Genomic DNA, 16,277 nt, shown 5'->3' with positions numbered 1-16,277 from the left:
TGCATTGTCAGAAATTACCAGTAGCACCTTGCCCTCAATGTTCCATTCTCTTACGATTCTTTTAATTTCTTCTGCCAGATTTTTGCTAGTATGTGGCATGCTGAGAGCACAGCATTTCAAAAGAACAGACTTTTGGCAAAAAGTCTCATCAATAAAATGCCCTGTGATGGCAAGGAAACTGTCGTTATTAACAGAAGTCCAACAGTCGGTAGTCAAAGCGATCGCTTTAACATTTTGCATGAGTTCTTTCACCTGGAAAATACATTTCTCGTACTGTGTGGGTATTATAGTATGAGGAATGGTGTGCCTGTCAGGCAAACTGTATGAGGGATTAAACTTTTTAACAAAATCTCAGAAGCCCTTGTCTTCCACAATTGAAAATGGTTGGAAATCTAGCGTAAAAAGTTTTAGTACATTTTTGTCTATCTTTTTCTTTGATGAGACTGGAAGCTTTGATCGAATAAAGCCAGAGAGATTTCCTTGAATACTTTTTCCTGGCAAATTTTCATGTCTTGACACTGGCACAGTCAATGATTTATTTGTGGAATCAATACTAGATGTTCCAGGAAGCGAAATTTGAGTAGCTGCATGTGTTATACACGATGGCAAATACTTGTTGATTTCATAATTTTTTGGTATGCTGCTCGAGGAATGTTCCATTTGAAGCTAGGTGGAAGTGGGAGATCGATGTAACTTCAACAGGTTAAGTGGGAACCAATGGTGTACCATTCCAGTATGATACAACAGCAGTTGTAAAAATGTTGTTATATTAGAAAAAAAATGAAAGTAGACAAAAAATATATTTTATTCATTAAACAAAAATGATAATGTATTAAGGTACAAATAGATATAACAAATGTGCAGACAACACCCATTAATCGTTATGGTTTTTACAAACATGAGTATAAAACAGATGCTTGAAAAAAAGAGCATCATGAACAATTTGCGCAATGAAAATGTGCCTGACGTAACACGTATTTAAGTACTGCGCGTAAGGAAAATTCTTTTAATTAATGTACATTTAAAAGACCTTAGCAAGCAGACAAAAATCATATAAAAGTCTCACGCAGAGCAAATTCGTTATCAAGCAATTAAGTATAAATATTAAGGCTTTAAATTATGCATTAAGTTTACACGCAACATAAGTTTTCATGGCAAATTTAAATGGGAATCGCAAACCCCAGCTAAAAGACATTAAAACAAAAAAATATTACGACAGGGAGGAAGCCCAAAGCGCAAAACAAATAATCAAGCAAACACTCATGTAAATTAAGGTCGGTGATAAATGGAACATCCAACAAAATTAGGTACAAGACCCATCTAGACCACTCAATCAAGAACAGAAGGCTCGTAAGAAAGAAGTTAAACTTGAGCAAACAGACCATTAATGCCCGCGGAAATTACAAGGCAGAGATCCATAGTGGATTTAAAGCGAAGCTTCTAACATAACTAATCAACCATGAGCATAAGTAGCGCGGCCTCCTCCCAGCGGACTGCCTACGAGCGAGAGTGACTGAAGACAGTGCCGGCCTAAGCAAACTCGCGGCCTTATATACAGGCGAACTGTCTTTCGAGAACAATAGAGAAAAGCGGCGGAGGGGAAGGTTCGAGAAACGAGGAGAAGGGAAGACGGGAAGCCTCGGGAAAGGAGGGGAAGTGCGGAGGGGAAGGCTGGGGCAAGGTGGAGAGGGGGGGAAAGGATGGAGGGGAAGGGAGCGCTCTGCTAGCCCGGGAGGCGGCAACTGCTGCACATTGATACAGGGTCGTCTAATGTGGTGCTGATTTATTACAAAAAGAATTTGTTGATAGTCACAATATTTAAACTATGTTTAAATGAAATTAAAATTATGTGTTTAAATAAGAGGTTGGACCACTGTACATGCTTTAATGTTACTACAATTGGAGTTACATATATACAGTACAAATGTAGGTGTTACAAATCTGTACACAATTAATACCGCAAAAGTACTACGCCTCCAGAAAATATTATACTCGTTCGCCCATCCTCGTATTTAATAAAATAAAGATTTTTTTTATTTGAATTGCTTACCTCCAATGGCACATTTATTACAGGTTTTTTAGATGGTTTCGGATCTTTGTTGCAATCAATCGAAGGATGTCTTCTGGACATGTGTTTTTTTTCAAATTGCTGGTTGTCATTTTAAAAGAAAGTTCATGCTTACACAAGTCACATTTTGCAATAGATTTTTCATTATTTACAACAGAGAAAAATATCCACATGGGACTAAGTTTTTTTTCTCTTAGCACTCGTTTGATCCATTTACGAAATATCATTTGTCACTAATAAAGCAGAGTTATTTACGTCTATACTATTGATTGCCGTAAAAATTAAAAATAAATATCAACCATTCACACGTAACTGTCACAAGTTAAATAGATTTCTTAGTACAGTACACTCCCGATTATCCGCAAAATTAAGTGGCAGGGCCACCGCGGATAGTGAAAATCGCGGATAAACCGCAAAAGAGCCGAACATGGGAAACAAAAAAGGAAACATTAATTTCAACTTAAAAATCTAAACATTTATGTACAGTAAAAGTTATAATTAACAGTAAAAAAATTTTAATGTTGCTAAAATTTTAGTATTTTACTGAATAATTAACATACAATACATTTCAGTAATGTAAACATAAAAGTGCTCAACCATACGACTAGAAACAAAGTGCGACAGAGACAAAAATAGCAACGCATGCCAACCTACTGCGTGAGTTCCGTGAAGGCCTGTGCGTGTTACTGTATACTGCACACAATACACTCGTCAGTATAGTTCAAATTTGTTCACTTGTAATAAAATACAGATTTACATATGTGTTGTATTTTTTCGTTGCATGCGCTGATAATCGGGAGTTTATTGTACGAACTATGAAAATGACAAGCCTCTGAGATAATTACAATAGCAACTGCGACAACATATCGCAAATAGGTTATTTTATACTTTTCGGGGATCCCTGCACGCGTTTGTAAAACTCCAGGTTTACAAATAAGCAACAAGGTCACTAACAGTGACAATGTCACGGTGACTTGACCCTGTGACTTTCATGTCACTGGTCACGGCATGTCACACGAACAAAATTTGTCACTGCTCCCATCACTACTAAAAAGTGATTGTCAAAATACGTCCACATTAAAAAAAATACATAAATCCCGTGTTTTACGCATAATTGTCACACATTTTATACTAAAATCAAGTTTGTAAAGTAGAGGTGTGACTTTTGTGTGGAAAAAAAAAAGTTTGTTGGGTAAAGTTATTCATAAAACGTATTCACGTAAATTACGTTCATTTAAAAATTAGAGTATACAAACTCATGCTAAACAATTTAAATTAATAAGTTGTGCAACCAAAACATTTTGTTCAACTTTAAATAGAAAAACGAAAACCGTGAGCAGCAACGAACGCTAAACTTTTGTCGTAGTATGCACGGACCAAGAGTGTAGAATGTATTTAACTCGGCACTCAACAGAGCGCGCGCGTTGCATGCATTCGGCGAGCTATCGATATCGATCTTCGACTAGTGCGTGCACTCTATACGGGAATCAACATAACTAAACATGAATTACGCCAACTAGCGTTGACTGCATTATAAGCATGGGGGAGAAACTCTTAATTACCGAGACTAAGACCTAGTTTTTTGAAGTAGTTATGGGCCCGTCCGCTAGATAGTAGTTTTCATAATATATTCCTGACATAACTACATGAATTTATTAGGAGAAGTAATGTATAAGCTATTATCAGGCAAACAATCCAGTGAAAATTCACTCTATTTAGGTAGCCACTAATTTTGTGGTGGGTAATACAATGAGTTTTTGCACCTCCTACTACCTTATTTATTACATGACGGTTTATTACAAAACAGCATTAAGTATTTTCGCATTGATTAAATTAGTTTTGGGCCATCAAGGAGATAACTCTTAATATAACCAAAAATACGTATTAACTAAAAAAAATTTTGAATGAGAACCTCTATTCCAATTTTTTATTTGAGCATTTGAGGGTAGTTATGGGCCCGCCCAACAGATAGTGACACATGTTGCGTGAAACATAGTTTCAGTTTCCACTGTAAGAGTCGCACTTCTTTATTTCCCTCCTTGTTCTGTGATTATAAGCGGTACCCAGCTGCGAAGAAGACGGAACACACAAAGTGCATAACTTTTGAACACGTATTTTACGTTTTTAAAAGAAAATTTACACGTCAGACAACTTCGTATTTCTATTAATTCAATTAGTAAGCGGTAATATCCGAATTAATATTAAATTTAAACTTTAAAATACATGGTTTTAGACGAGAAACCTACCTACACAAAGCGCTCGGAATCTAACAGTGGGACCAAAAACATTATGCGACGTTTATGCGAGAATTTTTTTTCTCCACATTTTGATGGGCTAATATTTGTCAGCAGCTCGTTTACCGAGGACCACCAATCCATTTGAATGGCGGAAAAAAAAACAAAGATCATCCACATTTGTCTGCTGTAGCCAGATATTACTTACATATTCCAGCTACACAAGTGGCAAGTGAGAGAGTGTTTTCCACTGCAGGGAACATAGTCATATATCGTGAAATGCTTCTGCTGCAGCATGTTGAGCATATCACATTTCTCCATGATAATTTGAAATGAAATCACAAAAATTTATCTAGGGCTTGTTTCAGTTTGTTTTGTTTTAAGATATGGATGGCATAAAAATTATTATGTATTTTATGCCTATCATTTAATTACATTTTACTTTCTGTAATTTTTTTAAAATATTTTGATAGTTATGTGAATTCTTATTAACTTATCAGCAAATAACATTTGTATGGATCTGAAAATCAGTATGCTTAATGTCGTCACGGTTTCACAATTCATTGCTTCTGTACATAAATGTGTGTTGTGTTAAGCTTCAAATAAAGCTTCCTTGCACTAGTTAGGTTGTATGTATATAAGGTCATACATGTTAAATTTATTAGGTACTGACTATTTACCTAAATAAATAATGTCACATGTCTAAAAATAATTGAATTTTGCTAACAGTGTGGGATTAGTAATCCTAGGTCAAGAAAATATTTTATCTACAATATTTAATATAATATTCAATTGAATTGTTGAAATGCTGGGAGTGTGGCGACGGGGGACCTGGTGGCGAGGCTGGACGCCCTGGGGCCGGGGGACCTGCGGGGCCTGGTGGAGGGGAGCGTGCGAGAGTGTGGCGACGGGGGACCTGGTGGCGAGGCTGGACGCCCTGGGGCCGGGGGACCTGCGGGGCCTGGTGGAGGGGAGCGTGCGAGAGTGTGGCGACGGGGGACCTGGTGGCGAGGCTGGACGCCCTGGGGCCGGGGGACCTGCGGGGCCTGGTGGAGGGGAGCGTGCGAGAGTGTGGCGACGGGGGACCTGGTGGCGAGGCTGGACGCCCTGGGGCCGGGGGACCTTCGGGGCCTGGTGGAGGGGAGCCTGCGGGAGTGTGGCGACGGGGGACCTGGTGGCGAGGCTGGACGCCCTGGGGCCGGGGGACCTGCGGGGCCTGGTGGAGGGGAGCGTGCGAGAGTGTGGCGACGGGGGACCTGGTGGCGAGGCTGGACGCCCTGGGGCCGGGGGACCTGCGGGGCCTGGTGGAGGGGAGCGTGCGAGAGTGTGGCGACGGGGGACCTGGTGGCGAGGCTGGACGCCCTGGGGCCGGGGAACTTGCGGGGCCTGGTGGAGGGGAGCGTGCGAGAGTGTGGCGACGGGGGACCTGGTGGCGAGGCTGGACGCCCTGGGGCCGGGGGACCTGCGGGGCCTGGTGGAGGGGAGCGTGCGAGAGTGTGGCGACGGGGGACCTGGTGGCGAGGCTGGACGCCCTGGGGCCGGGGGACCTGCGGGGCCTGGTGGAGGGGAGCGTGCGAGAGTGTGGCGACGGGGGACCTGGTGGCGAGGCTGGACGCCCTGGGGCCGGGGGACCTGCGGGGCCTGGTGGAGGGGAGCGTGCGAGAGTGTGGCGACGGGGGACCTGGTGGCGAGGCTGGACGCCCTGGGGCCGGGGGACCTGCGGGGCCTGGTGGAGGGGAGCGTGCGAGAGTGTGGCGACGGGGGACCTGGTGGCGAGGCTGGACGCCCTGGGGCCGGGGGACCTGCGGGGCCTGGTGGAGGGGAGCGTGCGAGAGTGTGGCGACGGGGGACCTGGTGGCGAGGCTGGACGCCCTGGGGCCGGGGGACCTTCGGGGCCTGGTGGAGGGGAGCGTGCGGGAGTGTGGCGACGGGGGACCTGTGGCGAGGCTGGACGCCCTGGGGCCGGGGGACCTTCGGGGCCTGGTGGAGGGGAGCGTGCGGGAGTGTGGCGACGGGGGACCTGGTGGCGAGGCTGGACGCCCTGGGGCCGGGGAACCTGCGGGGCCTGGTGGAGGGGAGCGTGCGAGAGTGTGGCGACGGGGGACCTGGTGGCGAGGCTGGACGCCCTGGGGCCGGGGGACCTTCGGGGCCTGGTGGAGGGGAGCGTGCGAGAGTGTGGCGACGGGGGACCTGGTGGCGAGGCTGGACGCGCCTGGTGGAGGGGAGCGTGCGAGAGTGTGGTGACGGGGGACCTGGTGGCGAGGCTGGACGCCCTGGGGCCGGGGGACCTGCGGGTCCTGGTGGAGGGGAGCGTGCGAGAGTGTGGCGACGGGGGACCTGGTGGCGAGGCTGGACGCCCTGTGGCCGGGGGACCTGCGGGGCCTGGTGGAGGGGAGCGTGCGAGAGTTTGGCGACGGGGGACCTGGTGGCGAGGCTGGACGCCCTGGGGCCGGGGGACCTGCGGGGCCTGGTGGAGAATAGCGTGCGAGAGTGTGGCGACGGGGGACCTGGTGGCGAGGCTGGACGCCCTGGGGCCAGGGGACCTGCGGGGCCTGGTGGAGGGGAGCGTGCGAGAGTGTGGCGACGGGGGACCTGGTGGCGAGGCTGGACGCCCTGGGGCCAGGGGACCTGCGGGGCCTGGTGGAGGGGAGCGTGCGAGAGTGTGGCGACGGGGGACCTGGTGGCGAGGCTGGACGCCCTGGGGCCAGGGGACCTGCGGGGCCTGGTGGAGGGGAGCGTGCGAGAGTGTGGCGACGGGGGACCTGGTGGCGAGGCTGGACGCCCTGGGGCCAGGGGACCTGCGGGGCCTGGTGGAGGGGAGCGTGCGAGAGTGTGGCGACAGGGGGGCTGGTTGCAGGGGAAGGAGCCGGGCTCCGGGGAGTAGCGCGTGCCGGATGACCTGGTGGCGAGGCTGGACGCCCTGGGGCCAGGGGACCTGCGGGGCCTGGTGGAGGGGAGCGTGCGAGAGTGTGGCGACGGGGGGCTGGTTGCAGAGGAAGGAGCCGAGCTCCGGGGAGCAGCGCGTGCCGGAGGACCTGGTTGCGAGGCTGGACGCGCTGGGGCCAGGGGACCTGCGGGGCCTGGTGGATGGTAGCGTGCGAGAGTGTGGCGACGGGGGGGCTGGTTGCAGGGGAAGGAGCCGGGCTCCGGGGAGCAGCGCGTGCCGGAGGACCTGGTGGCGAGGCTGGACGCCCTGGGGCCAGGGGACCTGCGGGGCCTGGTGGAGGGGAGCGTGCGAGAGTTCGGCGACAGGGGGGCTGGTTGCAGGGGAAGGAGCCGGGCTCCGGGGAGTAGCGCGTGCCGGATGACCTGGTGGCGAGGCTGGACGCCCTGGGGCCAGGGGACCTGCGGGGCCTGGTGGAGGGGAGCGTGCGAGAGTGTGGCGACAGGGGGGCTGGTTGCAGGGGAAGGAGCCGGGCTCCGGGGAGTAGCGCGTGCCGGATGACCTGGTGGCGAGGCTGGACGCCCTGGGGCCAGGGGACCTGCGGGGCCTGGTGGAGGGGAGCGTGCGAGAGTGTGGCGACAGGGGGGCTGGTTGCAGGGGAAGGAGCCGGGCTCCGGGGAGTAGCGCGTGCCGGATGACCTGGTGGCGAGGCTGGACGCCCTGGGGCCAGGGGACCTGCGGGGCCTGGTGGAGGGTAGCGTGCGAGAGTGTGGCGACGGGGGGGCTGGTTGCAGGGGAAGGAGCCGGGCTCCGGGGAGCAGCGCGTGCCGGAGGACCTGGTGGCGAGGCTGGACGCGCTGGGGCTGGAGGACCTGCGCGGCCTGGCGGTGGGGCAGATCAAGGCTCTGCGCGGCCTGGTGGAGGAGGCCCTGCAGCGCAACGAGGCGTCCCTGAGGCGGGCGGAGCAGGAGCGCAGCAGCGCCCTCAGGGAGGTGGGCAACCTGCTGCACCCCTCCGTGCCGCTCAGCGACGACGAGGTGGGCAGCTCCATGAGCGTTGTGTCTGTCCTTGAACCAGTCAGTTGCTCCCAATTATTTATTACTCGCCAATAGATGTCAGAGAGAGTCATTTATGTTTAAGTTGATTATCCATAAAGTTGATTATTGAAAACACTGATAAAATGACATTTTCTAAAAATGAATCCTAGCTACATCGATTTATCGCCATCGTTGGAGCCATTTCCGAGATTCAGATTTTATGTGTATGTATATAAATATACATATGAGCAATTCTTGTGCGTGTTTATGTCTATATATATATACACAGTAAACCCTCGATAAGTCAGACTAAAAGGGGGGAGAAGTTGTCCGAGTTATGATTTGTCCGAGTTATCCAGTGGATTATTTTAGGTTATACCCGAAGATAACTACATACCAGTGTTATGAAATAAAAGTATACAAAGTGGTATCAGTTTAAAGACAGTTGAAATGTAATACATAATTTATTATTCAGTGTCTTTTAAGTAAAGCACGGCAAACATTCTGCAGTGAAACATAAGTCCGTAGCTGCGCATGGCCGCTAGCAAGGTCAACTGTGAGCAGCGAGCACGAGACGGCCAGGCAAGGTCGCGCGCAAGGTCACAGTAGTCTGCTGGCGCGCTGTGTGTATCTATCAACTCAGCTGTTGCTGCGTTGCCGCCGCACGTACCTCGTACACAACACCGGGCATAAAAAATTTAAAGTTTTTCCAATTTTGAAGGCTCAAAATATCGGCGCTGCTTATACATACCAATATACGGTATAAAAACTGTGAATTTTAGGCTACCACAAACTTTTGGACCTTCATTTAATAAGAGTAGCAATTTAATCATTGTCGGAATCAGAAACACTTTTCGGGATCGGAAACACTACACTTACCTTAGGCCTACTGTATGAACATGATGGAAACTCCAGACTGAAGTTTTTTTTATCAGTTTTAATTTTTCAGCAACAGTCAAAGTCACACACTTTCTTTTAGACCCCATTGTGAAATGTGAAAGTTCATAACACAAAATAATCGCGGCGTGCGAAACTGGGAAGTGTAACGAGTGTTAACAATAAGCTAGCCGCATACTGACATGTACACCTGCTGTTTAACAGCACGTGACACACAGTAGTCCGTGCACATGCCGCCAAGAGGGGAAGAGAAGGACGTGTTCTAGCTAGCGGCCGGCCGGCTATGACGCCACGTCTCCACCGGCAAGGGAGCGTTGTCAAGTCTCTGACATCTGAATTGCCACTTTTTTCCCCTTCAAAGAATTGTCCCATACCACGCTGTACATACTTTGTTTTTTTGCAAATTATTGAACACCGCCATTGCTATTGTGGTGTCTTATACGTTAAAGAAATTAATATTGTCTGTTGCAAATTTTTTAAATTTATTTATTTATTTTTAATGGTTGTCCGACTTATCCGATGTCCGGAACATTGAGGTCCGACTAATCGAGGGTTAACTCTGTGTGTGTGTGTGTGTGTGGACTTAGGATATCATCCGAGGACTTGCGCATGATATTTCAGCGTGGATCCGAGGACCTTTGGCAATCCGAGGACCTCCCCCAGGTCCTCGGATTAAAAGACCTCGGATTCACGCTGTTCTGTCAACCTAGTGTGTGAAAACATGATTTTTAAATTTTTTTTTGAGGTCCTCGGATAGACCGTAGAGAATCAAGTATGTAGTGTGTGTGTGTTACCACCACGTCGCACTAGTATCGTTGTCACTTACACTCCTTTACACACGGTGTGTATCCCATGTTTCTCAACGCTCCAAACGAGGACATTTCGCTCGAGTTTACACACATCTATTACACATCTCCGTAGTGTCTAACGCTGGTTGCGAGGACGTGGTGGACGTCTCTCATTTCACACATTACGAAGCCACAGACGCATGATCCGAGGACCTTAACTGGGTGCCATTTCAGGTGTATACATGTAAGCTGTGCTACATGAACAATTAATTCTTTATCACGCGTTACTTTACAGCCTTTATCTTACATTCAATTCATAAACTTCTTAGTAGGAATATGTAGGAATATGTATTATTAGAAATATGTATTTTTAATTTTATTTGGAAGTCATAATTACCCTAAGCCTTCGAACATGAACATTAAAACATAAAAATAATATTTTAAAAAAACCGAACGGACCTAAAAAAACACAACAAAATACTGTAGGTACTAGAAATCGAAAAATAAATAATTACAATTATAATATTTTATTAAAATTATAGGTAATATGTTTGGATACAAATTTTCACATTGTAATTGTATAAACAATAAAATTGTATAAACAATACAATAAATTTCAATGTGACAGTTCTTGTCCAAACATAATTATTACCTATAATTTTAATAAAATATTATAATTGGTAGGTGCTACCTACTAATCGGTTTAAAGTCGGTGCCAAACCAAATATTTATATATATGTATATATGTATATTTATATATGTATATATATATATATAAATATATATATATAAATATATATATATATATATGTACCCATGTGAAATGCGGACCTATAACTTCAAACACACAAAGGCATTTACACTGTAATCAGAAGACCTTGCATTTTCTGGTGTTAAACGAAGAACTTGTAAGTATAGTGTGTTAGATGATATAAATGTACCCATATGAAGAGGACCTATGGCTTCAAACACACGTTGGTATTTAAACTGCAATCAGAAGACCTTGCATATTCTGGTGTTAAACGAGGACTTGTAGGCACAGTGTGTTAATATGATATAAATATACCCATATGAAGTGCGGACCTATGGCTTCAAACACACGTTGGTATTTACACTGCAATCGGAGGACCTTGCATATTCTGGTGTTAAACGAGGACTTGTAGGCACAGTGTGTTAATATGATATAAATATACCCATATGAAGTGCGGACCTATAGCTTCACACACACGTTGGTATTTACACTGCTATCAGAGGGCCTTGCATTTTCTGGTGGTAAACGAGGACTTGTACGTTGTACGAACAGTGATTTTATATGTTATACATATATATATATATATGTGTGTGTGTGTGTGTGTGTGTGTGTGTACGTATATATACACCCAAATGGTGTGTGGACGTTTTAAGCTTGTTCAATTTAGCCTACTGGATGCGGTTAAACATAAAAGTTGCAACCATTTGAATACAAGAGCTGAAATTTGCGTTTTCCTGGAATGTATAAAACGCTGTTAAACGAATTTTGCCTTCTTAGTTGTTATTTCAGATTCGTGTAGTGCAGTCCATACACGAATATTTTCGGACATTCACTGCAACCGTCTATACACGTTTACTTTATCGCCGATGTCAGTAAGTAAAAAGTCAGGGGCATCAAATAAAGTCAATTTTTATGCTTCTGAACGCTTTGACTTAACCAATGTTTTTTTAATACTTCTGGCAATTTGCTTCCTCCCCCCCTCCTCCATCATACTGCTCATCCCTAGAAAATAAATAAAAATAATTTACGTAACCTACGTTGTTTCGTTAAACAAATATATTTTTTGGGAAAAAAGTTTATTATTGAACAACATATTTCTTAAGATTAATTTACCGCCCCGAAAATATTTTACTGTGTGTTTAATTACGTTCATGGGAATTTGATTATAAATATGTATTTTTACGAGAAAACGTACAACATTACCAGTGGCGTCTCGTCAGGGCAAGCAAGGCAAGCAGTGCTTGCCCAGGCAGTTTCCAGACATTGTATTTTTTAAATAAATATTTTATTCAGAATAGTATTTTACTTTGGCTCGTGCAGTTAGGTGTATGTATTTTTTACACTATCTTCTTGGGACCCAATACTGTGCGCTGTGCGCTATAAAAAAAAAGAACTCGTTGACACAAAAACATGCTGTTTTAGAAGCGTTGCTAGGTTTAGAAGCGCTGGTAGGATCGCTTTCAGCAGGAAGGCTGCCGCAGTAGTTTCCTTTCGGAAGGGGGGTGGCATGGTACAAAGGTTCAGGGAGGGGATTGGCTGGAAAAATACGCGGTAGAAGCTACGAAGGTAACGCTTTCTTGCCGAACTGGAGCGAACATGGCCGAAGCAGAAGGTGGAATTTTTCCGCCGACTGCTTCGGCTATGTCCGCCACAGTTCGGCAGGGCAGGTGGCGATGTCGCGTTTCAGTCGGCGGTCGTCTCTCGGGGCGCGCGCATCTCTCCCGTGGGCTGTTGGCTGGCAGTGCGTGGGGGATTTGTGGGCGTACGATGATACTACACTCCCACTTAGTATATAAGTAATGTAGAGTAGGTATTTTACTATCAGAATAATGTAAGTCAATCATTATTTTTAAAAAATAATGTATTTAAAAAAAATGTCAATTTTTCTACCTGTGGAATAGTCAATGTTCAGTTAAGAAAACTACTTAAATAGCACCATTTTGTACCTTGAAATCCATATTTTCCCGGCGGAGGGCCCCCAGACCCCCCCCCCCCCCCCCCCCAACCTCATCATGTTTAGGTGTGAACGGAGTAATTGCTTCCCCTCATGTAAACCTCACGCCTCGCCACTGAACACTACTTGCAATAGTTTTATAATGATGACAAATTATAATTTTTATGAAACTTGCAAATGGTATTTCAGTGAATATTGTTGCTATCGTTTCTCACAGTGATGTTCAAACGCAGTCTGTTTTATCACGGCTCGGGAACACCGTAAGGATCACAAAGTATTCTTCCGCCTTAGCGTTGTGTCACAAGTGGCCATACGTAGCGAAAACACAATATGGCCGCCTTTGAGATAATTAATGTATATGTAAGGATAAATAAACAGTTATTCAGATATTCTTGAGAAATTCTCACTTTCACGCCTTGGTAAAATAAACAGAATAACTTTGACATAGACAACGCTGTGTAGTTCTGCAAAATTACACCTATAGATATTTGTGTTTGTGTATCATAATAATATGAACTCAAATATTTAACTAAGTAACTTCCATGAACGTTTGTAGGACTTGAACTAAACACATTTTTGCCGGCCTCTTTACGTATTTTATAGCAAAAGACCATTCGGGAGATGGTTTGTGACGTACTTGACGTAAGTTAGATGAGATCAGTTTTTAAAACGTTCCCATTTTATGTTCCCGGCATCAAGTGGTGAAGTGATTGATATCAACAATTGTATTAACTTTGGTTTTAACAGAACAGCACGTGTATTAAAGTAGGTTATTTATTTTGAGATATGTAGTATTTAATCACATAAAGTAACTCTTTAAAGGAGATAATAATTAATGGCTTTATGGTTATTTCAACTGTCAATAATGACACCGCATGGCTAACATCATCACTGCTTTCAGCCTGTGGCTGGGTCCAGAAAACATGGATGCCAATCCTAAAATATAATGTTTAACAGCTCCCGCACTAGACGGCCAAGTTGCCGTGGCCAGTTCGCCGCGACCTGATAGTGCGTGGCAACTACTGAGAGAGCACACACTTGTCCGCGGCGGCCAGGCTCAGGCGTGTCGCTACGACTTGAAGGTGGATGCAGACCATGTCATTTGTGTGATTAGTCGCCTAGTGTGCGGGAGCTGTAAGGATGAATGACGAGAATATAAAAACAAATAACTTACCCGTGCGAATAAAACATTTTATCTTGATCAGACATCGAATGGTAATATAATAATGGGGTAGTATGTAAATGCAAGTATTTATTAATGCAAAGTATTGAAAATATAGTACCAACAGATTTTGGCCGTATCGAATATTTATTTTTACACTTCTTACAGTTAAAATCTTCTTCAATAACAATGTTAGAAGTTATAATGTGATAATCGTTTACTTTTTGGCTGTATGTGCCTGATACAAACATAAATAGGCCTACCATTGAATATACGAACTCGTGAAAAAACCATGTGGTAAAGAGGTTCTGGGAAATATAAACCTGCCCTTTAAAGCGTCTGACCTTGTGCTTTATTAATGGTCATTGTTATGCCTACTTTTCTTGGGAATTATTTCCTCATCATTTGTAAATACATTCCTCATCATTTGGAAATACAAAGTTGTATAATAAATTGTGAGTATAATGCGGAGTCTATGAGCAAAGTTGCTGTGTAAATGCAAATCATTCATTTTGATGAAGTACAATGGGAGATTTAGCGTAACGGCAAAGAAACACCCATGAGAAATAATATATAGCCTAACAGCAGACAGAATATCAGTGTTATTGGGTTTTAGATAAATATAAAGTAACATTGCAAACTCTATATAAATAAGTAATGAAAAAATTAAATAAGTTATGTTACAAATTAAGTTATAAAAGTATGTGGAACTTACTTCGGTTAATTCGCTTCAACAGCTGTCATGCATGTAAGATTATTTATATAGCTATGGCAATCTCAAAAATGGCGTAGACTTGTGACCATAATAAGGCTTTTATAAACATGTTTTTATAATAATTTAATTCAAAACATTAATTTTTGTAAATTGTCTATATACGTTATTAAATCATTAATTTTGAAGTTGTAAGGAAGGTATGGCGAACTGACCAAAAACATCTTTGAGAAACTATCTATCTATCTATCTATCTTATCTATCTACCTATCTATCTATATATATAATCTGGGCGACTAGATCTTTTCATTATGGAGACCTGGATTTCCTGAAATAATAGAGTTTATTGTTATTTTTAGTCGAATTTTTTTAAAATAAAATAATGGCTTGTGAAACCCTAGAAAAAAATACAATCTATGAAATAAACATAACTGTAAAATTATTGAAATCATAAAAGAAAAAGCAATATAATTACTAAATATTTTAACAAAATAATAATTTTAAATTATTTTCACATTAATTTAAAAATTGAAAACGAAAATAGTTATGAATTTCTTTCTTTTATTTGGTTATTGTAGAGGTTTAACTTGACTGATTTTTATAACTTTACAATCAATTTTTTTTCCATATAATTTTATTTTAAAGCCCATTTTTTATGAAGAAAGTTAAAAATTTTAAAACTAAATATTGTCTTTTTTTACTTTCTCTGTACTTCAGGTCACCATAATGAAAATATTTAGACGACATAACAAACCCCGTTGTATTCTTTGAGGTCGCTCAAATTCTATTTTTGTATTTATATTTTCGTGAGTCATGCACGTTGCTACTTTTCCTATCCTCTTAAGAAGATTTCGAAGTCGCATGGTTGAATCATTCGAATCCAGACCGGCTGCCGGACAGGTATCCATATGCAAAATAAATCTTCGCACCGTTATCACCATTGTGATTAAAAAAACTGAGAGTTTCAAGAGCTTTGTAGAGGAATGGCGTAAATATTTATTTTATATTTAAAAATGAAGAATTTCCAAATAGTATAGGTTCCAGACTAGTCATTTAATCAACTTAACAGTCAAAACACAGAATAAACACAGCAAGCACATATCTAATGGAGACATAGAGGGCCCGAGGCTCCAGCACGCGTCTGGGCGCAGTCTCAGCAGGAGAGGAGGCGTAGGCAGGCTGCGTTGCTAATTCCTTCCTGGAAGGTTACCAACCCTTTCGCAAGGTCATCCTCTCACGTCTTCTTCTCACGCGTTGCGCGCTTGGTGCATAACTAAGACTTTCCGAATAACATGCATGTTTGAGAAATGTGTTTCACTTACACATTTAAATTTTATGCTGTAGTTCTAAGGAATGTATTTTAAAATTATTATTTACCTCTCTTTAAGTTATTTTATTAATAATAATTGTTTAAAAACAAATTTTAATTCATAACATGATAATGGAATGTTGTCTATAAATTACTTATTTGTTATTATAATCGCTCTTGTTTATAGCCAGCAAAGGCACACGAAATATACCAATCGTAAATAATGTAAGAAACTTATCTACTTAAAAGCCATTAAAAAATTTAAACCACTAAACCTATTTGTTGTTGAAATTTATGTTTTTAACTTCTCACTAGATAATGTTGTGGTACACGGACGTGTTAATACGGTTAACTGTTGGAAACAAAACTTGCATAACCTTTTGGTTTTCTAAAACTAGCCCCTAAAAAATAATTTTATAATGAATAGTATTTATTACACTCGCGCTATAAAAAATTGGACTAAAACGTGTACTAGAAAATA

The 16,277-nt window shown here is 43.5% G+C and overlaps 1 protein-coding gene across 2 annotated transcripts in view; it reads left to right on the top strand.

The window, feature by feature from the left end:
• Positions 1 to 16,277, top strand: part of LOC134533286 (serine--tRNA ligase, cytoplasmic) — a 109,749-nt gene that overhangs the window by 18,190 nt on the left and 75,282 nt on the right. For both annotated transcript variants that reach the window (XM_063370742.1, XM_063370741.1), the window contains exon 3: positions 7,981 to 8,223. In XM_063370742.1, coding sequence (XP_063226812.1) covers positions 7,981 to 8,223 — 243 coding nt within the window. The remainder of the gene's footprint in view (positions 1 to 7,980; positions 8,224 to 16,277) is intronic.

This window comes from Bacillus rossius, chromosome 6 (genome assembly GCF_032445375.1).
Source record: "Bacillus rossius redtenbacheri isolate Brsri chromosome 6, Brsri_v3, whole genome shotgun sequence".
Lineage (NCBI taxonomy): Eukaryota > Metazoa > Arthropoda > Insecta > Phasmatodea > Bacillidae > Bacillus > Bacillus rossius.
The sequence above is the reverse complement of the archived record's forward strand: the minus strand, read 5'-3'. Positions and strand labels throughout refer to the sequence as shown.